This window comes from Erpetoichthys calabaricus, chromosome 7 (genome assembly GCF_900747795.2).
Source record: "Erpetoichthys calabaricus chromosome 7, fErpCal1.3, whole genome shotgun sequence".
NCBI lineage: Eukaryota > Metazoa > Chordata > Cladistia > Polypteriformes > Polypteridae > Erpetoichthys > Erpetoichthys calabaricus.
The window spans coordinates 183,112,933-183,133,491 of NC_041400.2; the positions used below are offsets into that span (position 1 = coordinate 183,112,933).

At 43.3% G+C, this 20,559-nt stretch overlaps 1 protein-coding gene across 1 annotated transcript in view; it reads right to left on the reverse strand.

Moving 5' to 3' along the window:
- LOC114654940 (diacylglycerol kinase theta) overlaps nucleotides 1-20,559 on the reverse strand; it is a 360,676-nt gene that overhangs the window by 37,142 nt on the left and 302,975 nt on the right. The window contains 3 exon segments of the mRNA XM_028805813.2: nucleotides 9,185-9,285; nucleotides 13,208-13,392; nucleotides 17,554-17,702. Coding sequence (XP_028661646.2) covers nucleotides 9,185-9,285; nucleotides 13,208-13,392; nucleotides 17,554-17,702 — 435 coding nt within the window.

Here is a 20,559-nt window from a genome sequence, read left to right on the forward strand (position 1 = left end):
TCTCTCCTCATTCCATGCCCATACATTTGTTTGTCCTTTCTGTCCTTTCTAGCTATCTGATTGTCTCGTTTCTTATTCTGTCCTTTTCCGGAACTCCACACATCCATCGCAACCTTCTTATTTCTGCCACATCTAACTTCTTCTTCTGTGCCCCCTTAACAGCTCATGTCTCAACTTCATACATCATTACTGGCCTTACCATTGTCTTATAAACCTGACCTTTAACCTTCACCTTAATTCTTCGATCACACAATACTCCTGATACCTTCTTCCAATTGTTCCATCCGCAGTGCACTCTGTGGGTGATCTCTGTGTCTAATTCTCCATCATTCTCCACTGATCCTAGATATTTAAATTTATCCACTCCTTTCAATAGCTGTCCCTGCAGGCTAACTTCTGAATCCTGATTATCATTAAATCTCAGATATTCTGACTTCTTCCTGTTTATCTCCGGATCGGCCTTTCATCCCATGACTCAGCACATCCATAACCAGACCAAGGAGATAAGAACTTAAAGAAAACCACTGGTGCAGAGCCCCTCTAACTGGGATCTTGTCTGTTACCCCAACATTGCTTTAAACTTGAGTCCTCACTCCCTCATATAAATTCTGGACCATCCTCACACACTTCTCTGGTCCTCCTTCCTCTCTCATGCACCTCCAGACCTCTTGACGTGACACTCTATCAAAAACCTTAACCAAATCCATAAACAGTTTTTCTCGATGTATCTCTATGAGCTGTCTCAGTGCAAAGACTGCATCAGTTGTTCCCCAAACTGCTCCTCTCCTATGGTGGTCTTTTACCTAAGCCTTCTCTCTATAACCCTCTCCCAGATTTTCACAGATAGATAGATAGATAGATAGATAGATAGATAGATAGATAGATAGATAGATAGATAGATAGATAGATAGATAGATAGATAGATAGATAGATAGATAGATAGATAGATAGATAGATAGATAGATAGATAGATAGATAGATAGATAGATAGATAGATAGATAGATAGATAGAATACTTTATTAATCCCAAGGGGAAATTCCCATACTCCAGCAGCAGCATACTGATACAAAAAACAATATTAAATTAAAGAGTGATAACAATGCAGGTATAACAGACAATATCTTTGTATAATGTTAACGTTTACCCCCCCGGGTGGAATTGAAGAGTCGCATAGTTTGGGGGAGGAACGATCTCGCCAGTCTGTCAGTGGAGCAGGATGGTGACAGCAGTCTGTCGCTGAAGCTGCTCCTCTGTCTGGAGATGATTCTGTTCAGTGGATGCAGTGGATTCTCCATGATTGATAGGAGCCTGCTGAGCGCCCGTCGCTCTGCCACGGATGTCAAACTGTCCAGCTCCGTGCCTACAATAGAGCCTGCTTCCTCACCAGTTTGTCCAGGCGTGAGGCGTCCCTCTTCTTTATGCTGCCTCCCCAGCACATCACTGCGTAGAAGAGGGCGCTCGCCACAAACCGTCTGATAGAACATCTGCAGCATCTTATTGCAGATGTTGAAGGATGCCAGCCTTCTAAGGTAGTATAGTCGACTCTGTCCTCTCTTGCACAGAGAATCAGTATTGGCAGTCCAGTCCAGTTTATCATCCAGCTGCACTCCCAGGTATTTATAGGTCTGCACCATCTGCACACAGTCACCTCTGATGATCACGGAGTCCATGAGGGGCCTGGTCTTCCTAAAATCCACCACCAGCTCCTTGGTTTTGCTGGTGTTCAGTTGTAGGTGTTTTGAGTCGCACCATTTAACAAAGTCCTTGATTAGGTTCCTATACTCCTCCTCCTGTCCACTCCTGATGCAGCCCACAATAGCAGTGTCGTCAGCGAACTTTTGCACGTGGCAGGACTCCGAGTTGTATTGGAAGTCCGATGTATATAGGCTGAACAGGACCAGAGAAAGCACAGGGCCCCTGCGGCGCTCCTGTGTTGCTGACCACAATGTCAGACCTGCAGTTCCCGAGACGCACATACTGAGGTCTGTCTGTAAGATAGTCCATGATCCATGCCACCAGGTATGAATCTACTCCCATCTCTGTCAGTTTGTCCCTGAGGAGCAGAGGTTGGATTGTGTTGAAGGCGCTAGAGAAGTCTAGAAACATAATTCTTACAGCACCACTGCCTCTGTCCAAGTGGGAGAGGGATCGGTGTAGCATGTAGATGATGGCATCCTCCGCTCCCACCTTCTCCTGTAATGCGAATTGCAGAGGGTCGAGGGCGTGGCGGACCTGTGGCCTCAGGTGGTGAAGCAGCAGCTGCTCCATGGTCTTCATCACATGTGACATCAGAGCGACAGGCCGGAAGCCATTCAGCTCACTAGGACATGATACCTTTGGGACTGGGGTGATGCAAGATGTTTTCCAAAGCCTCGGGACTCTCCCCCTGTTCCAGGCTCAGGTTGAAGATGTGTTGTAGATGACCCCCCAGCTCCAGCGCACAGGCCTTCAGCAGTCGTGGCGATACTCCATCAAGACCTGCTGCTTTGCTGGCACAAAGTCTCCTCAGCTCTCTGCTTACCTGGGATGCTGTAATTGTGGGTGGGGATGTCTCTCCTATGCTGGTATCAGCAGAAGAATGGGTGGAGGGTGCAGTACTCCAAGGTGAGAGTGAGAGTGGGTTAGGGTGGTCAAACCTGTTAAAGATGTTCATCTGGTTTGCTCTCTTCACGTCTCTTTCGATGGTGGCACCCTGCTTCGAGTTGCAGCCAGTGATGATCTTCATCCCATCCCACACTTCCTTCATGCTGTTATTCTGCAAATTTTGCTCCAGCTTTCTCCTGTACTGCTCCTTCGCCGCCCTGGGCTGGACTCGGAGTTCCTTCTGCACGCGCTTGAGCTCATGCTGATCACTACCTTTGAAAGCCCTTTTCTTCTGGTTCAAAAGGCCCTTGATGTCACTTGTAAGCCATGGCTTGTTGTTAGCATAGCAGCTACGTGACATCAGCTTTATCCCACTGTAGCATCCTTCAAAAATGTTCATACGCTTGACCATTCTCTAATTTTACTGAACAAAAATGCTATTGGTGGAGTGGTGGCTCTGAGGCTAGAGATCTGCACTAGCAATCGGAAGGTTGCCGGTTTGAATCCCGTCAATGCCAATAGGGACTCTGCTCTGTTGGGCCCTTAAGCAAGGCCCTTAACCTGCAATTGCTGAGCGCTTTGAGTAGTGAGAAAAGCGCTATATAAATGCAAAAAATTATTATTAATTATTATTATTATTATGAAAGGTCATTTTAAAGCACTGAAACGCAAATGTTTTTTTAATGCGACATTGTTTTATACTAGAAAAAAAGATGAAGAATTCGATTATTTGTATAAGTATGCGAACCCCCCCACCCCCCCCCGCCCGCCCCCAACTGACACTGCGGCACCTTCAAGACTGACATTGCCCACTCCTGGTCTACATGACCGCCCCTGATGTAACTGAAGTCTCTGACTGAAAACGCAGGATAATGTGACAAGGCCTTAATACACAACACACAAGCAGAACAGGGCACGCGAATAACACACTCTTGCTACTCTCAGAAGACACTCTAATAACTTTATTGACAAATGACACGGTAAAGTGTGCACCAGATTCGTATTACTAACCTAAACGGACATAATCGGGTAAAGATGGTGTGCTAATTTCATGCAAACAACTGAAAAATGTGAGTGACATCCAGTACTGCAGGGATTCCCCTTTGTCGAAATGAGTTTGTTAATGCAGTTGTGGTCCCCCTTAAGACGTGTGACGGCCCACACAAGCTTCCTGTTAAGTCTTACATTTTAACCATAGACCAGGGGTAGGCAACGTCGGTCCTGGTGAGCCGCAGTATGTGCAGGTTTTTGTTCCAACCCAGTTCCTTAACGAGAACTCAATTATTGCTGATGAAGCACATATTGCTTAAGTGACATTTTAATGCTTCATTTTAGTGGTCTCGCTTGTTAAGGTTCTCCAACCTTAATTGCTTATTTCAATCTTAAACTGCTGCATTCAGTGTTTTAATTGCTCCTTATTAGCAATAAGATGTAAAAGACAAAGCAGGCAGCAGTTCTCCAGCTAGCTTTTTTCCAATTACATCTGTGCGTGTTCATCATGCACGGTTTGATTTAATAAAACACTTAATAGAAAAATGTGACAGACTGAAAATGATCTGTTTTAGGCTTCAAATCATTTGGATGATATCCTTGGAAAGGAAAAAAATCTACAATATAAAAGCCTTACATTGCACAGACTAACAAGCCATAAAATTAAATAAGGTCTGAGATTGGCAATGATTGGTTTCTAATTAAGCAATTGGGTTGGAATGAAAACCTGTAGCCACTGCGGCTCACCAGGACCGACGTTGCCTACCCCTGCCATAGACATATGGAACAAATGACCAAGTAGTGTGGTGGAGAGTAGGAGTTTAGGGGCCTTTAGATCTCTACTTGATGTTATTTAAAAGAATGTCTGTGAATAGGAGAGACGAGCTCATTGGGCTGAACGGCCTCCTGTCACAATTTTTCTGATTGTGGGTATTAGAGCTTTTTAATAATGTATTAAAAATTTAAAAAAAACTGAAACCTCACATTACCGCAAGTATTGAGACCTTCCACTCACTGCTTAATTGTGGCAGTCATTCCAGCCCTGAATTGTTGGGGGTCTGACGTGACAAGCTTTGCACACCAGGATTTTGAGATTGTCAGCCATTCTTCTCTCCAGATCCTCTGAAGCTCAGTCAGGTTGGATGGATGACCATCAGTGGATGGCTAGTTTCAGGTCTCTCCAGAGAAGTTTGATTGGGTTCCATTCTGGACTCTGGCTGGACTACTCAAGGACGTTCCCAGAGTTGACTCTAAGCCACTTCTGTGTTGTCTTTTCTTAGTGTGTAGGTTCCTTTTGAAATGTGAACCTTTGGCTTGGTTTGAGGTCCAGAAGTCACCGGAGCAGGTCTTCATTACGGATACCACTGTACTTTGCTCAGTTGACCTTTCCCTAAAACCTGTCCAGTTTCCTACCTCTGAGAAATAAAACCATTGCACTTTGATGCCACCACCATGCTTAACTACTGGAATGGTTGGCACAAATGGTATCCTGGTTTCCTTCAGAGTTGATGCTTGTAATCTCGGTTTCATTAGACCAGAGAGTCCTTTTAGGTGCCCTTTACAAGCTCCAAAGTGGCTTCTGAGTGTCTTTAACTCAATACCGGCTTCTGTCTGGCCACTGTCATAAACCCCAGATCAGTAGAGTGTTGCAAGTGATGATAATTGTCCTTCTGGAAGTTTCTCCCATCTGCACAAATGTTCACGGGAGCTCAACAAGGGTGACCATCAGGTTCTTGGCCACCTCTCTTATCATAGCTCTTCTCTGCGAATGCTCAGCTTGGCTGGATGGCCAGCTCTAGGAAGAGTTGTGGTTCTTCCAAATTTCTTCCATTAAGAATTATGGAGGCCACTGAACTCTTGAGAACCTTAAGTGCTGATTAAGAACTTTTTTGTAGCCTTTCCCAGACTTGTGCCTCGACATAATCCCATCTCTAAACTCTCCAAGGATTCCTTCAAGCTCATGGCGGGGTTTTTCTTCTGATAAACAACTGTAGGACCTCCTATAGACAGGTGTGTGCCTTTTCTAATCATGTCCAGACTATAAAGAAGGTTTAGAAACACCTCAAGGGTGGCCAATAGAATGGGATGCAAATTGCCTGAATACTTGTGCCAATGTGATATTTCAGTTTTTTTGTATTTTTAATACATTTTTAACCATTTCTAAAATCCTGTTTTTGCACTGGCTTCCCATGAAATTCAGAGTTCATTTCAAAACCCCGGTTCTCACTTTTCTGAGCCCTGTCTGGTCAAACTTCTACCTACAGTATATTACTGAGTCTATAACACATCCAGGTCTTTGAGGTCTTCTGATCAGGGTTTGTTAGCTGCCTCACACACCGGATTTAAGACTAAAGGAGAGGTTGTGGCCCCCATATTGTAGAACTCTCCTCCTGTAGACATGAGATCATTGGACACTGTGGACATTTTTAAAAAGAAGCTTAAGATCCATTTATTCAAACACGGTTTTGTGTAACTTTATTGTGCTTTACTGTCTATGTTCTAACCACAAGAGAGCACCACCAAGCCCCAAACCACAGTCATAGTGTTACCCGACACAATTCTGGGGTCAAATAAAAGCTTTTCATTTGCCACCAACACTTTTCTAATTAAATCCCAGCCAAAATGCTCACATTCCAACAGCCTCTCTTCCTCCTCCATTTTCCTTGACGTGAGGCTGCAGGCTTCAGTTAAACAGGATCCAGAATTGCTTTCGGTATCCTGGCATTGGTCATCCAGAGCACTTCCGAGTCAGGTGAAAACCGGGGTAGTCTTATCCCAGCAGCACCCTCTTCTGGCACCCAAAGACCCCGTCAGGGTTGTACTCCAGGACTCTAATTCCCATGCCACCCTGCAGGTGACTCGACTGGTTTCAGCCTGGAGGGACACTGCCACCTGCTGTGTGGGGGAATGACCTGCTCTCGGCAGACACACATTCACCCAGTCCGCTCTTCATCCAAGTCTCAACTCCCACTGTCCTCCCGAAATCAACCTTCATCCCGACCAGGACGTCTGCTCTTCCTCTTCGGGCACTAACAATCTCTATGTATTTTTTTTTCCCTTGGTCTGTCTGAATTTGTTCAAGCTTGCTTTTGTGTGTTGTCAAGTTATGCATGTCTGAGCATATTAGTCTTAGTTTCAGTTTGTTTGAACTTGCTTCTGTGTGTTACTAAGTTTTATTGCGTACGTCTAAGCGTTTTATTTCTAGTGTGGATGCTAGAGGTCACTGTTGCTCCTTAAACCCAACAGACAGACATGCAGGACACAAGGTAAAAGCACTAAGAGGTATTTTGAACTCTTTTTCTTCTTGCGCAGTGCCCTCCAAGCATCACAGCCATGGGATTTAAATGCAAGTAAATAAGCACAAACCACAATTCTTTCTATCTGTTTCTCCTCCTAAGCACCTCCCAGCAAGCGTTGTCCACCTCCTCCCGACTCTGCCCCCCTGCAGGGTTCACAGCAGTCCTTTATATAGTGCCACGTGTCCTGCCAGCACTTCCGGGTCAGATGAGCATTTAAGTCTTTAACACTAGAATTACCAGAGCCTATGAAAAAATTCATAGATCCGTCCCACCTTAAATCACTTTGCACCTCTCCATCAGTGTCTTTTGTCCTGTAAATGTGTCGATAAGCAGCAAGCAGCCCTCTATCACATCCCCCACCATCGCAGTTTTTTTAACTCAAGTCTGTTTACCTGCGTGTCAGTTTCTTAGAGTTGTATAGAGTGAGAAGTCAAGAAAAATCACACCTTTTAAAAATACTATATCGTTATTTGGAACACGTGCATTTTATGTGTGTTCTGTGTCTACAACAATCTATGTACAGTAAACACATCGTTAAAACAGAAACATTTTTCATGTTTTAGTAATAATTGACAAACTGTAGACATGAAGTGTGAATATCGTGCGAAGCCTGAAGTCCAAATATCAAATAAACACTTTCACAAAAGGTACAAATATAACAGAACAAATGCGCTTCTATTCAAGAATATAACTGCAGAAAAAGAACCCGCGTTAGGGTGCAACATTGACACGCATTTGCTACGACTGCTTCGGTGGCACAACGGTATCAGCTGTTGACTGGTAATCAAAACTTCATGGGTTCGACTCCGGATAAGTCCGTTTTGAGAAGTGCAGCGTCCACTGGTGGCACCCAACCGGGCTGAAATAAAGAACTCCATATCCTATGGTGCCCTGCGGGAATCCGGGGCACCGCGACAGTCCAGGGGAGCTGCCAACTAACATCTTGGGGGAGGCAGTGTTCCAAAGTAGTTGCTTTCCCCCATCCTCCCAGTCTCTGCGCGTCCCGGCCAGGTTGAGCTGCCGGCAATCTGTTACACTAATTTTAATTTATCACCTTGCTTTAGTCTGAGTGTCTGTGGTGACCGGAAAGCACTTTGTGACATTTGTTCTTGAAAAGTGTTATATAAATAAAATTGATACTTACTTACTTAGTCATTGTAGGGTAAGGGTGTTGCTTCAGGAGGGGAAAGAATAAATAAAGGAGCTTGTTTTATTAATGCAACTTAATAAAATGAGCTCCTTCCCAGTCCATCTTGGCAGTGATCTCATCAGACCTGCCTCTACTATAAAGAATCTTGATGTCATTTTTGATTCCTCCCCCTCTTATTCTGCCCACATAAATCACAGTAAGAAACTTTCTTACTTTCACATCCGTAACATATCCCGTGTTCGCTCCTTCCTCTCCTTCTCTAACGCTGAGAAACTTGTCCATGCTTTTATCACATCCCGCATCGATTATTGTAACTCACTGCTGGCAGGTACCCCTTCTAATCTTATATCACAGCCCCAGCTTATTCAAAACTCGGCTGCAAGAGTCTTTACTCGAACCAGCAGCAGCGAGCACATCACACCCATCCTGCTTTGTCTTCACTGGCTCCCCGTGTCTTACAGGATTTAATATAAAATTCTATTAATAACCTACAAAGCCTTAAATAACCTCGCGCCAAACTACATCAGTGACCTTCTCCATCACTATATGCCTGCCCGTCCACTAAGGTCCTCTGATTCTGGCAATATTGTTGTGCCCCTCACTAATCTACACTCCATGGGTCACGGGGCCTTCAGCTGTATAGCGCTCAGACTCTGGAATGACCTACCGAAATTAACCAAGTCAGCTGACTCCGCGAATTCTTTTAAAAAAACAACTCAAAACTCATCTGTTCAGGAAAGCTTTTAGCTCTACTTGACTTTATTACCCTTCTCTCAGTTTACTTCTCTGTCAAGATGCTCATGTAACCTGTATGTGTGTGTGCGAGACCATCAATTATGTTGTCTGTTAGGCTTTTTCTCTGAATTCACTGTCGTAATCTTCTTTATTTATTTATCTGGTTTGTACAACGCTATATACTGTATACCTGGCCGTTCTTTCTTATATTCTGTAAGTGCCATGAACATGGGAAAGGCACTATATAAATAAAATGTATTATTATTATTATTATTAAATGTAAATGATTTTAGCAACATAGCAAAATTTGTAAATAAATAAATGAAGGGGTCTGAATACTTTCTGAAGGCGCTGCATTTTACATAACAAAAATCCAAAAACCAAAAACACAAAATGCTACGTATACTTTATGAGGTGTAGTGGTACCTGCTGTTGAACTTCCCGGGTTCCTCTTCCCTCGCTTGGTGAAAGTCAAGGCTCAGTTCGGCATCAATCCCCAGGCCACAGTAATTGTTCATCTGTACAATCTAAAAACATTTTAAATGTTAGAATTAATGAAACTTAAATTCTTCAATGACTTAATCAGAATGACTGCAATTCAACGTTTAGGAGTGCTGGGGCAGGAACCATCACATTCCATCCCAGGCCACATTAACAGGCACACACTCACTAATACCTAGGCAACGCAGAGTCACCAATCACCCAAGACCGTGCACCTTTGGCACGTGCAAAGAAAATCATAAAATCTGGAAAAACCACCCTTGGATAGCTTTCAGTCTCCACATCAAATTCTAAACTCACATGGCTGTTGTCTGGTCAAGAGATGTGTTGAGTATGGTGAAATTAAAAGTATCTGTCAAGAACAAAAATCCCAGTAAGTTCCAAAATCATTTCCAAAAATGTCCACCAGAGGGGGTGATACCGCCAAACCTCGGCTGGATATGAGGCCAATACAGAATTTTTATAAAAATAAAAAGGCTTATTTCCGCAAAAATGTTTTTAGCAAGAAGGAAGTTTCATTGAGGACAAAAGGCAAAATGGAGTTGCAATCCAGGTGAACAAGGTCTCAATACAGAAATGAGGTCAAAAAACAAAGAAATAAGGTTCAGAAATCCAATAAATCAAAAAAAAAAACCCCACAAGTAAACTCACCAACTCCCTAGCATGTTTGTTCCTTGAAACGTACCGCCAGGAACTGTGGGAGATCCTCTGAACTGATAGGGGAGAGGGCAGTTCCTGGCGGTGATTAGCTAGGAAAACGATAAGAGCTTCAGATATTTGGCAAACGACAGGAGACCATTCAGACCATCAAGCCCGTTTGTTTAGCTAATAGCTCTCACGTGCAATGGAAAAACCTAGTAACTGCCATTTTTTTTTTCAAAATTGAGTTTTTTAATCTTTGGAGTTACTAGATCTTTCCTGATGTTATAAGGTAGTGGTGATGGCCAAATATGTCTTCATTACAGTCATAGCATGATGGAAGAAGGTCGTATGCACTGTCACACACGTGTGAGTAGGAGGCAGCTAAGGGACCTGAGTAACTGTAATTCCACGACCGACCAGTTCTCTCAGTTCCTTGCAGACCATTCTCGGGAAATCCCGCCAGATTCCAGCGCCTCTGAAGACGCCACTTCCGTTTCCGGCACCTTTGACGACGTCACTTCCGGTCCCAACGACATCACTTCCGGTTTCTGGCCCCAATGATTACGTCACTTCCTGTACTGACCGTTAAAACTGCCATCTTGCCTCCATATAATCAGTTCTGTTTTGGATCAGTGAACACCTCTGTTCATACTTAAACCTACACTGCCTGGCCAAAAAAAAAGTCGCCATCTGGATTTAACTAAGCAAATAGGTACGAGCCTCCTATTGGATAATTACTGCATGGGCGATTATCTTTCAGCTGGCAACAAGTTATTTAACCCCAACTGGTGCAATGAGTTGCTTCTCATTTCTTAAACAACCATGTCGAAAGACGCATCTCGTGGTCGTGGAAAAGATGTTAGTCTGTTTGAGAAGGGTCAAATCATTGGCATGCATCAAGCAGAGAAAACATCTAAGGAGATTGCAGAAACTACTAAAATTGGGTTAAGAACTGTCCAACACATTATTAAAAACTCGAAGGATAGTGGGAACCCATCGTCTTCGAGGAAGAAATGTGACTGGAAAAAAATCCTGACTGATCGTGATCGGCGATCACTTAAACATTTGGTGAAATCACATCGAAGAAAAACAACAGTAGAACTCAGGTCTATGTTTAATAGTGAAAGTAAGAGAATTTCCACACGCACAATGCGAAGGGAACTCAAGGAATTGGGACTGAACAGCTGTGTAACCGTAAGAAAACCACTAATCAGTGAGGCAAACTGGAAAAAAAAGGCTTCAATTTGCTAGGGAGCATAAAGATTGGACTCTGGAGCAATGGAAGAAGGTCATGTGGTCTGATGAGTCCAGATTTACCCTGTTCCAGAGTGATGGGCGCATCAGGGTAAGAAGAGAGGCAGATGAAGTGATGGACCCATCATGCAAGATCTTGGTGAAAAATTAATGCAACACTGGATGGAACTAAATCTTGTGACATTGCAGAAGCTTATCGAAACAATGCCACAGCGAATGCGTGCCGTAATCAAAGCTAAAGGCGGTCCAACGAAATATTAGAGTGTGTGACCTTTTTTTTTTGGTGGCAACTTTTTTTTTTGGCCATGCAGTGTATTTTGCAGCTGTGGAACAATATACGGGTGGCTGCCCCAAACCTTTACGATGTCTTTGCCTCATCCTTATTACAGTACACTGGGATTTAACACACTGCAAGACAAAAACCCAGCAACTCCACTGACCAATGAGGAGAAACCGTCAACCAATGAAAACGTTATATTACGATCATGTGATTTAAATGCTGCAACTGCATGATTTAAATGGCAGGGGTTGTTGATTCCGGGATAAGCTGCCGGCCGTCCATCACAGGGTGTAAGTTTACCTTGGTGACCGATCACGTTCCTCTTCAGTGGCTCTACAGACAGAAGGATACAAACTCTCGTCTTACGCGGTGGTTCTCAAGCTTACAGCCATTTCATTTTATTGTCCGTCATCGTCCCGGTTCTGCGCATGTTAATGCTGATGTCCTCTCTTGCCTGGCAGAGCCTGGTTTTGTGGATCGCTTGGTTCATGAAGGAGGGAACAAAGCTGAGGGTAGGGATGTGACCGCTGCTGCTGCGGGACGCGGCAGCCCTTCAGAAACCCCCTCTTAAACAGTTTTTCAATGGGAAACAAACTCACTCTTACAGCTCTTCTTTGCAGGATCAGCTGCTGGCTTGCCGCTCAACGTGCTCCTCGCACGGGGCTATGAACATTTATAAGACCGAGCTGCTGCCATCCTGAGCTCTCTCACTCTACTGTTTCTGTTCTCCCAGACTTCCTCTGCTCAGGCCACTGCTGCCGGCCCGTTGGAACCCCTCGATGAAGAAGACTTTGTGTTCTTTTGAGCAGGAGTTGGGGCCGATGCGTCGTCAAGTGTGCCAGCTGTCCCTTGTGAGGCCGGATCACCCCTGAAACAGACTTGTGTTTGGCAGAACAGCAATAAAGTTTCTACTCCTTGGAAAACCTTCGGTACTCTCCTGTGCAACTTTGTGAGAGTTTTGAACTCTTTTGAGGCACTCCCCAGTGGGGCGACATGCCGAAATGAGATTGACGCGTCGATCGAGAGCGGCTTGTCCATTGCTGAGGCAACTGCAGGTTCGCAGCATCATAGAGGCAACTGCAAGCTCACTTCTTCCACATGCAACGCGTCTGTCACCCGATTGGTGATGCGGGGAATATTATAACTTGGCTACTGCACTGACCCCGACCCTGCCTGTTTGCTGTGTCTGTGTGTAGTAGTGGTAGCTTCTCACAGCAATAAATAACCTTGCTGTTCCAGTTTCAATATGAAGAAAGCGGGTTTTCCTGAAGTTCTTAGACTCAGCTTCACCTTTTGGGTGCAAGGAGGCGACTCACGCGTCACAATATATATTATAAATAGCCGCCACCACCCCAGCACTGCTCCGTCATGGATGCCACTCTCAACATCCCCTAATTCTGACAGATCCTTACACCCTAACCCTCTGATTGTTGTTTTTTTAATCAATTTTGTACCCATCTACACACTATGAGGCCATGATGTCACACATAAGGTGCCAATCAGTGCATTTGCCATAAACAACTTGCCTATAAATATGCAATGTAAAGTAACAAAACGGTGCTGCAGATAAAACTCCTAACACATTCTGCATCTACATTTCAAAGGGTTTAATCCATGCAAGTTTTATATTTGTGTTGCCTTAGTGGCTGCTGTCTTGACGTTCAGTATAGTCGGCAGGATAGCTAGGCACCAAAACCCAAGAATGTTCAGATGATTTTTCTCACTCATAAGGAAAAGGAAACCCCACAAATCTTTATTACAGTGTGGCCTACCTTTGGCGGCTCTGGCTCAGAGATGCCATTCTCCTTGCCACTGTCAGCGGCTTCTTGTGCGTCTAGCAGGATTGTCCACCGATCCATGAGCACCTCCTCTGCTTCATCCACAGCCAACAGGATGGAGTAAGGGTCTTCTCCACTGTAACCCGCTCCCCAGCGAAGCACCCTGGCCAAATCATTCCCTAGAGTCCAGACACAGAAAACACACCCTGATCAGTCATTTGATGCATTTATTCAAACTCTATATACTTTTTTTAACCTGTTTACTTTTATTCATTTTGTATGACTTTCTGATTTTTGAACGCTAAATTATGAGTATTGTGTTGCATCATTAAACTACTGTATTTGTTCCTGTTATGATTTGGTTTCCTTTTTTCCTGGTTTATTATGCGACTTTTTTGGAATTTCTTTTTGTTTCTGTAAATTTAACTTTTTTAGCAGGTTTGACCACCCTGACCCACTCTCACCTCAGAGTACTGCACACTCCACCCATCCTTCTGCTGATACCAGCATTGGAGAGAGTTTCCCCCACCCACAATAACAGCAGCCCAGATAAGCAGAGAGCTGAAGAGACTTTGTGCCAGCAAAGCAGCAGGCCCAGATGGAGTATCATCACGACTGCTGAAGGTCTGTGCATCGGAGCTGGGGGGTCCTCTACAGCGCATCTTCAACCTGAGCCTGGAACAGGGGAGAATCCCGAGGCTTTGGAAAACATCTTACATCATCCCAGTCCCAAAGGTATCACGTCCTAGTGAGCTGAATGACTTCCGGCCTATCGCCCTGACGTCACATGTGATGAAGACCATGGAGCAGCTGCTGCTTCACCACCTGAGGCCACAGGTCCATCACGCCCTCAACCCTCTGCAGTTCGCATACCAGGAGAAGGTGGGAGCGGAGGATGCCATCATCTACATGCTACACCAATCCCTCTCCCACTTGGACAGAGGCAGTGGTGCAGTAAGAATTATGTTTCTGGACTTCTCTAGCACCTTCAACACCATCCAACCTCTGCTCCTTAGGGACAAGCTGACAGAGATGGGAGTAGATTCATACCTGGTGGCATGGATCGTGGACTATCTTAAAGACAGACCTCAGTATGTGCGTCTCGGGAACAGCAGGTCTGACATTGTGGTCAGCAACACAGGAGCGCCGCAGGGGACTGTACTTTCTCCTATCCTGTTCAGCCTATATACATCAGACTTCCAATACAACTTGGAGTCCTGCCACGTGCAAAAGTTCGCTGATGACACTGCTATCGTGGGCTGCATCAGGAGTGGGCAGGAGGAGTATAGGAACCTCATCAAGGACTTTGTTAAATGGTGCGACTCAAACCACCTACACCTGAACACCAGCATAACCAAGGAGCTGGTGGTGGATTATAGGAGGACCAGGCCCCTCATGGACCCTGTGATCATCTGAGGTGACTGTGTGCAGAGGGTGCAAACCTATAAATACCTGGGAGTGCAGCTGGATGATAAATTGGACTGGACTGCCAATACTGATGCGCTGTGCAAGAGAGGACAGAGCCGACTATACTTCCTTAGAAGGCTGGCGTCCTTCAACATCTGCAATAAGATGCTGCAGATGTTCTGTCAGACGATTGTGGCGAGCGCCCTCTTCTACACAGTGAGGTGAGGAAGGCAGGCTCTATTGTAGGCACAGAGCTGGACAGTTTAACATCTGTGGCAGAGTGAAGGGCACTCAACAGGCTCCTGTCAATCATGGAGAATCCACTGCATCCACTGAACAGGATCATCTCCAGACAGAGGAGCAGCTTCAGCGACAGACTGCTGTCACCGTCCTGCTCCACTGACAGACTGAGAAGATCATTCCTCCCCCAAACTATGCGACTCTTCAGTTCCAACCGGGGGGGTAAACGATAAAATTATACAAAGTTATTGTCTGACTGTATACCTGCATTGTTATCACTCTTTAATTTAATATTGTTCTTTATCAGTATGCTGCTGATGTAGTATGTGAATTCCCCCTTGGGATATAATAAAGTATCTATCTATCTATCTATCTATCTATCTATCTATCTATCTATCTATCTATCTATCTATCTATCTATCTATCTATCTATCTATCTATCTATCTATCTATCTATCTAAATGTGTTGAATGTGATACCGCTCTTTAAAAATGTATTTAAAATCTGTTTAAATTCTTTTGTTATTTTAACGTCACAGTTTCTACTCTCTGTGAGGCAACAGCTCCAGACACACTGATATGCTACTGCATGCTGTGATTCTTAAGAAATCACAGAAACATAAGAACATAACAAATGTGACATATGAGAGGAGACCATTCAGTCCATCAAGCCCGATTGTTTAGCTGATAGCTAAGCTGTCCTGATATCTCCTCCAGATTTTTCTTAAAGGTTCTCAAGGTTTCTGCTTCAACTCCATGTCTTGGTAGTGTGCTCCAGAGTTGCACAATTCTTTATGTAAAGAAGTGCTTCCTGGCTTCAGTCTTAAATGCTGATCCCCATAGCTTCTACTGATTATCTTGAGTATGTGATTCACCTTTAAGTTGAAAGAATGTTACTGCATCCACCTTATCAATGCCTTTGAGTGTTCTGGACTTGGATTAGGTCCCCACATAGCCTCGAGTCTTAACAGGTTTAATTCTCAGAGTCTGTCACAGTAGGACATGTCCTTAAGTCCTGGGATGCACTTGGCTGCTCTCCTCTGCACAGCTTTAAGTACTGCTATGTCTTTCTTATAGTGTGGTGACCCAGAACTGCACACAGCACTCCAGATGTGGCCTAACTTGTGCATTATATAGCCTGAAATAAGGAAGGAGATTACTTCAGGTATGATTATTAACTTGTCACCACCACACTGGGACATGCACTTTTCAAAAATGAAAACTGAGGACTCACAGGTGTGATTTGAGAGTCTTAAGGTATCCTTTGCCACTGCATGAGCACCGTGGCGTAAATTAACTTACTCGCTGTGCTACCTGTCTAAGACAGGTTGAAATGTAAGTAATCAATGTAGACCTCTTGTCTCTTCGTGGGTGAGATATTGGGACAGCTTAGCTATTAGCTAAACAAACAGGCCTCATGAATGGTCTCCTCTCGTTTGTTAAATTTCTTATATTCTTTCTTATGTTCTATGTTCTTACCTCAGTGTTAACATTTGCAGTGCACCATGCTATTCTTATGTTTCTGTTATATGCCATTTGGTATGGGATTCATAAAAGCAGTGTTAATGTTTGTTACGCCATCAGTTGGAATGATAACTGCAATGCAGTTGTCTGTGTTATATGCCACTTGGTATGAGAATTGTGAAAGCAGTTTTAATGTTTGTGATGTGCCAGCTTTTGGAATGAAAAATGCAATGCATATGTCTCTGTTATATGACATTTGGTATTTGATTCGTAAAAGTAGTCTTAATGTTTGTGATGCGCTTTCTGTTGGAATGAAAAATTCAATGCAAATGTCTCGGTTATAGGCCATTTGGTATGAGATTCGTAAAAGCAGAGTTAATGTTTGTGATGCACCATCTGTTGGAATGATAACTGCAACTCCTTTTACTACTAAAAATGTTTGTATGCGCCACCTTTTGGAATGACAAAGAGACATGGCAACTGGATGGACACACAGACAGACACACTGATTATTAAGGTGGAATAGAAGGTTTTGTGAACCATCTTTAGTGCAAATTTGTTGTGATCTTGTGGCACTGGATTTGGCTCTGGTTGAAGGATTTTCATTTTTTGGTTAGCAGATTTGGACTTTTCAGTTTGCCTTTATTCTTTTTCTTTTGAAATTCTTTATTATTTTTGTTTGGTTATTTTTTTATAAAATTTTTACATTTTTAAGTTTCAAAAATGTTTAAGTTCTTTGGTTGTATTTGAAGCTCTCTTTACTTTAATATGATGAATATTAACAGGTATGACTATGGTTTTAAGCAGATTTGCCCTTCCCTGCTGAGTTTTAATCATCAGCAGCAGCATCATCATCAGTGGTCTCAAGTGCTGCCACCAGAACGTGACCCCCCATTACCCTCATTAATACAGGGCCAAGTAAGTGTTCACCCCATGTGTACCCGACTTTTCTTACTGGAAGCTACATCTTGTGACATTTGGCTTCCCTCACATTTTCACCACTAGTATGATATGAAACATTTTCTACTCTCTTCCAGGCATTAGTCCTGGACACACAGATATGCTGCTGCATGCATGCAGTAGTTCTCTGAAGAAGTAAGAAGATGAATTTGGACCTTACAGGTATGATTAGTAACAACACTGGGGCACACACCCTCCCCGAAGACTAGAGATGCATCATGCGTTTTGTCAGTAGGGTTTTGCAGATCCATTGGTAAGCAGATACTGTACCTGTTCCAAGTGGAACAATTCCTATTGCTGGTTCTGGACAAGTTAGCTTGTGTCGGACCTCTTCCAGAATGCCAAGCACCCAGCCAACTGTGCCATCTCCTCCGCATACCAGTATACGAAAGTATGGAACCTCCCGGAAAGTGTGCAGCCTGGACAGACAGAAAGAGAGAAACAGAGAGACAGATGGCATCATTTGAATGAACTGCATTTTATAGAACAAGAATCTCTAGAAATTCTAAACTGTAGTGCAGTGCCAAGTCCTAGGAGGGGTTGACAGATGTCGCCCCATGCTGTCCATATGGATGTGATGATGCGGGTTCTACTCCATGCGCCCATCTCCTTTTTAGGAGCTCTCAAACCTGACACCGTCGGTAATGTAACCGGATGAGCTGATCAGTGAAGACATCAACAACGAAGCAAGGGGATGGTGCAAGATGTGCAAAGTGCTTTTATTTAAAACAAAGTGTTCAAAAACAAGTGCAGTGCATAAAGTTCAATAAATAAAATAATCCATTAAAAACAAGTGGAAAATATGGAGGTTAAAATCCAATAAATGATTCCTTTAAAACAAGGTTAAAAACAATGGCTGGAAGGAGTCCTTTTAAAAACAAAGCCCGGTGCCTTCTTTCTACTGGCGACTCCCCTGCTTCTCCCATCCAGGCTATGCACCCGGGGAGTCGCCCTACCTGCAGCTGACCTTCTCTTACTTCTGCTGGTCTGGTGGCCTTTCCGATCCCTGGCTCCGGAGGACTCCACCAGACCGTGAATTGGGCTCTGCAGCGACCACGGCGCTCACGCTGGGGCTTTCACTTCCCAAGTCCCAGACTCCCGCAGCCGTATGTGGCGAGCGATCCTCCTTCCTGTCACTCCTGCTACTCACTAACGCTCGGTGGGAGCGACCACTACTGACTCACCCCGGTAGTGGTCACAGAGGTTAAGGGAGAAGAAGGCGTCGGGAAGGAGAAAGCTGGTGTGTGAGTAAGAGAATCACGCACCAGCTTTCTCCTTCCTGACACCTTCTTCTCCCTTAACCTCTGTCCACGTTCTTTCTTTTCCTTTTTTGCACTACTATATATAATGGGGACGTAGTTCAGGTGTTGCGATTAGCAGTTCCCGGCATCAAATACAGATGCGGACAATTCCTCACCTGTGCACATAAGCGAGGACCTCCCGCATCATGAAGCACCGGGAACTGCTCCGGCCACACTACCACGCCCTCTGTTTAAGCCGCGACTGCGCCGATTATCTATTTAAAAAGTGGCCTTTCATCTGAGCCATGGACCTGCTATACCACAATGGATAGTCAGTATTATTAGACTTCGGTGTCCGGAGCAAATGTGCCCCTTTGTGTACATACCGCACACTTCATTGAGCGTGAACATTTTTACTTTCATAACCCTTGAATTTATTTTCACTAACGACACCCACTCTTCATCATCATCATAGTTTGATGACCGGGGTGGTGGTGTACACCTTCAGAAACAATCCCACATTATTACCATACTTCTACTACCCGTGGGGACCCCCTCGGTATCTCGGCCCTTAACGTTCAAAAGATGTTGCCCCTTAGATGACGATTCCCTTCGAGGTCACCTATGTTGCCTAATGAATTGTCCGACCATGCTGTGGTGTTTCTTATGCTCTATTTCCATTTGAAGTGGGAATTTCAGAGTTCCTAGTCAGCATTTTCAACTGGAACACCCCCTTTAAGTTGGATTTCCAACTCGGAAGCTCGTGGCTGGTCTGTCAAGCCCGACTTTGTCTGACGTGTGATCATGATGTCAATCCAAAATGGCAATGAGCTTGATGAACAATAGTGAAAGCTGTAGTACTATACTGTTTACCAGGAACGGTGCACTACACGAATACACTTGACTTGAGCAGTTTACATTGTACGCATTTTCAAGCTTTCTAGTGTAGACGCCGAAACTTTCACAAATGACATGAAAATGCTAATGTGGATGGAGACGTGTTAAATGAAAAACACACAAGTGCAAGGTTCAAAATGGTACATGGATTTGGCAAGCCATGCTAGTAGATAGATAGATAGATAGATAGATAGATAGATAGATAGATAGATAGATAGATAGATAGATAGATAGATAGATAGATAGATAGATAGGAAAGGAACTATATAATAGATAGATAGATAGATAGATAGATAGATAGATAGATAGATAGATAGATAGATAGATAGATAGATAGATAGATAGATAGATAGATAGATATGAAAGGCACTATATGATAGATAGATAGATAGATAGATAGATAGATAGATAGATAGATAGATAGATAGATAGATAGATAGATAGATAGATAGGAAAGGAACTATATAATAGATAGATAGATAGATAGATAGATAGATAGATAGATAGATAGATAGATAGATAGATAGATAGATAGATAGATAGATAGATATGAAAGGCACTATATGATAGATAGATAGATAGATAGATAGATAGATAGATAGATAGATAGATAGATAGATAGATAGATAGATAGATAGATAGATAGATAGGAAAGGAACTATATAATAGATAGATAGATAGATAGATAGATAGATAGATAGATAGATAGATAGATAGATAGATAGATAGATAGATAGATAGATAGATAGGAAAGGCACTATATGATAGATAGATAGATAGATAGATAGATAGATAGATAGATAGATAGATAGATAGATAGATAGATAGATAGATAGATAGATAGATAGGAAAGGAACTATATAATAGATAGATAGATAGATAGATAGATAGATAGATAGATAGATAGATAGATAGATAGATAGATAGATAGATAGATATGAAAGGCACTATATGATAGATAGATAGATAGATAGATAGATAGATAGATAGATAGATAGATAGATAGATAGATAGATAGATAGATAGATAGATAGATAAGGAACTATATAATAGATAGAGATAGATAGATAGATAGATAGATAGATAGATAGATAGATAGATAGATAGATAGATAGGAAAGGAACTATATAATAGATAG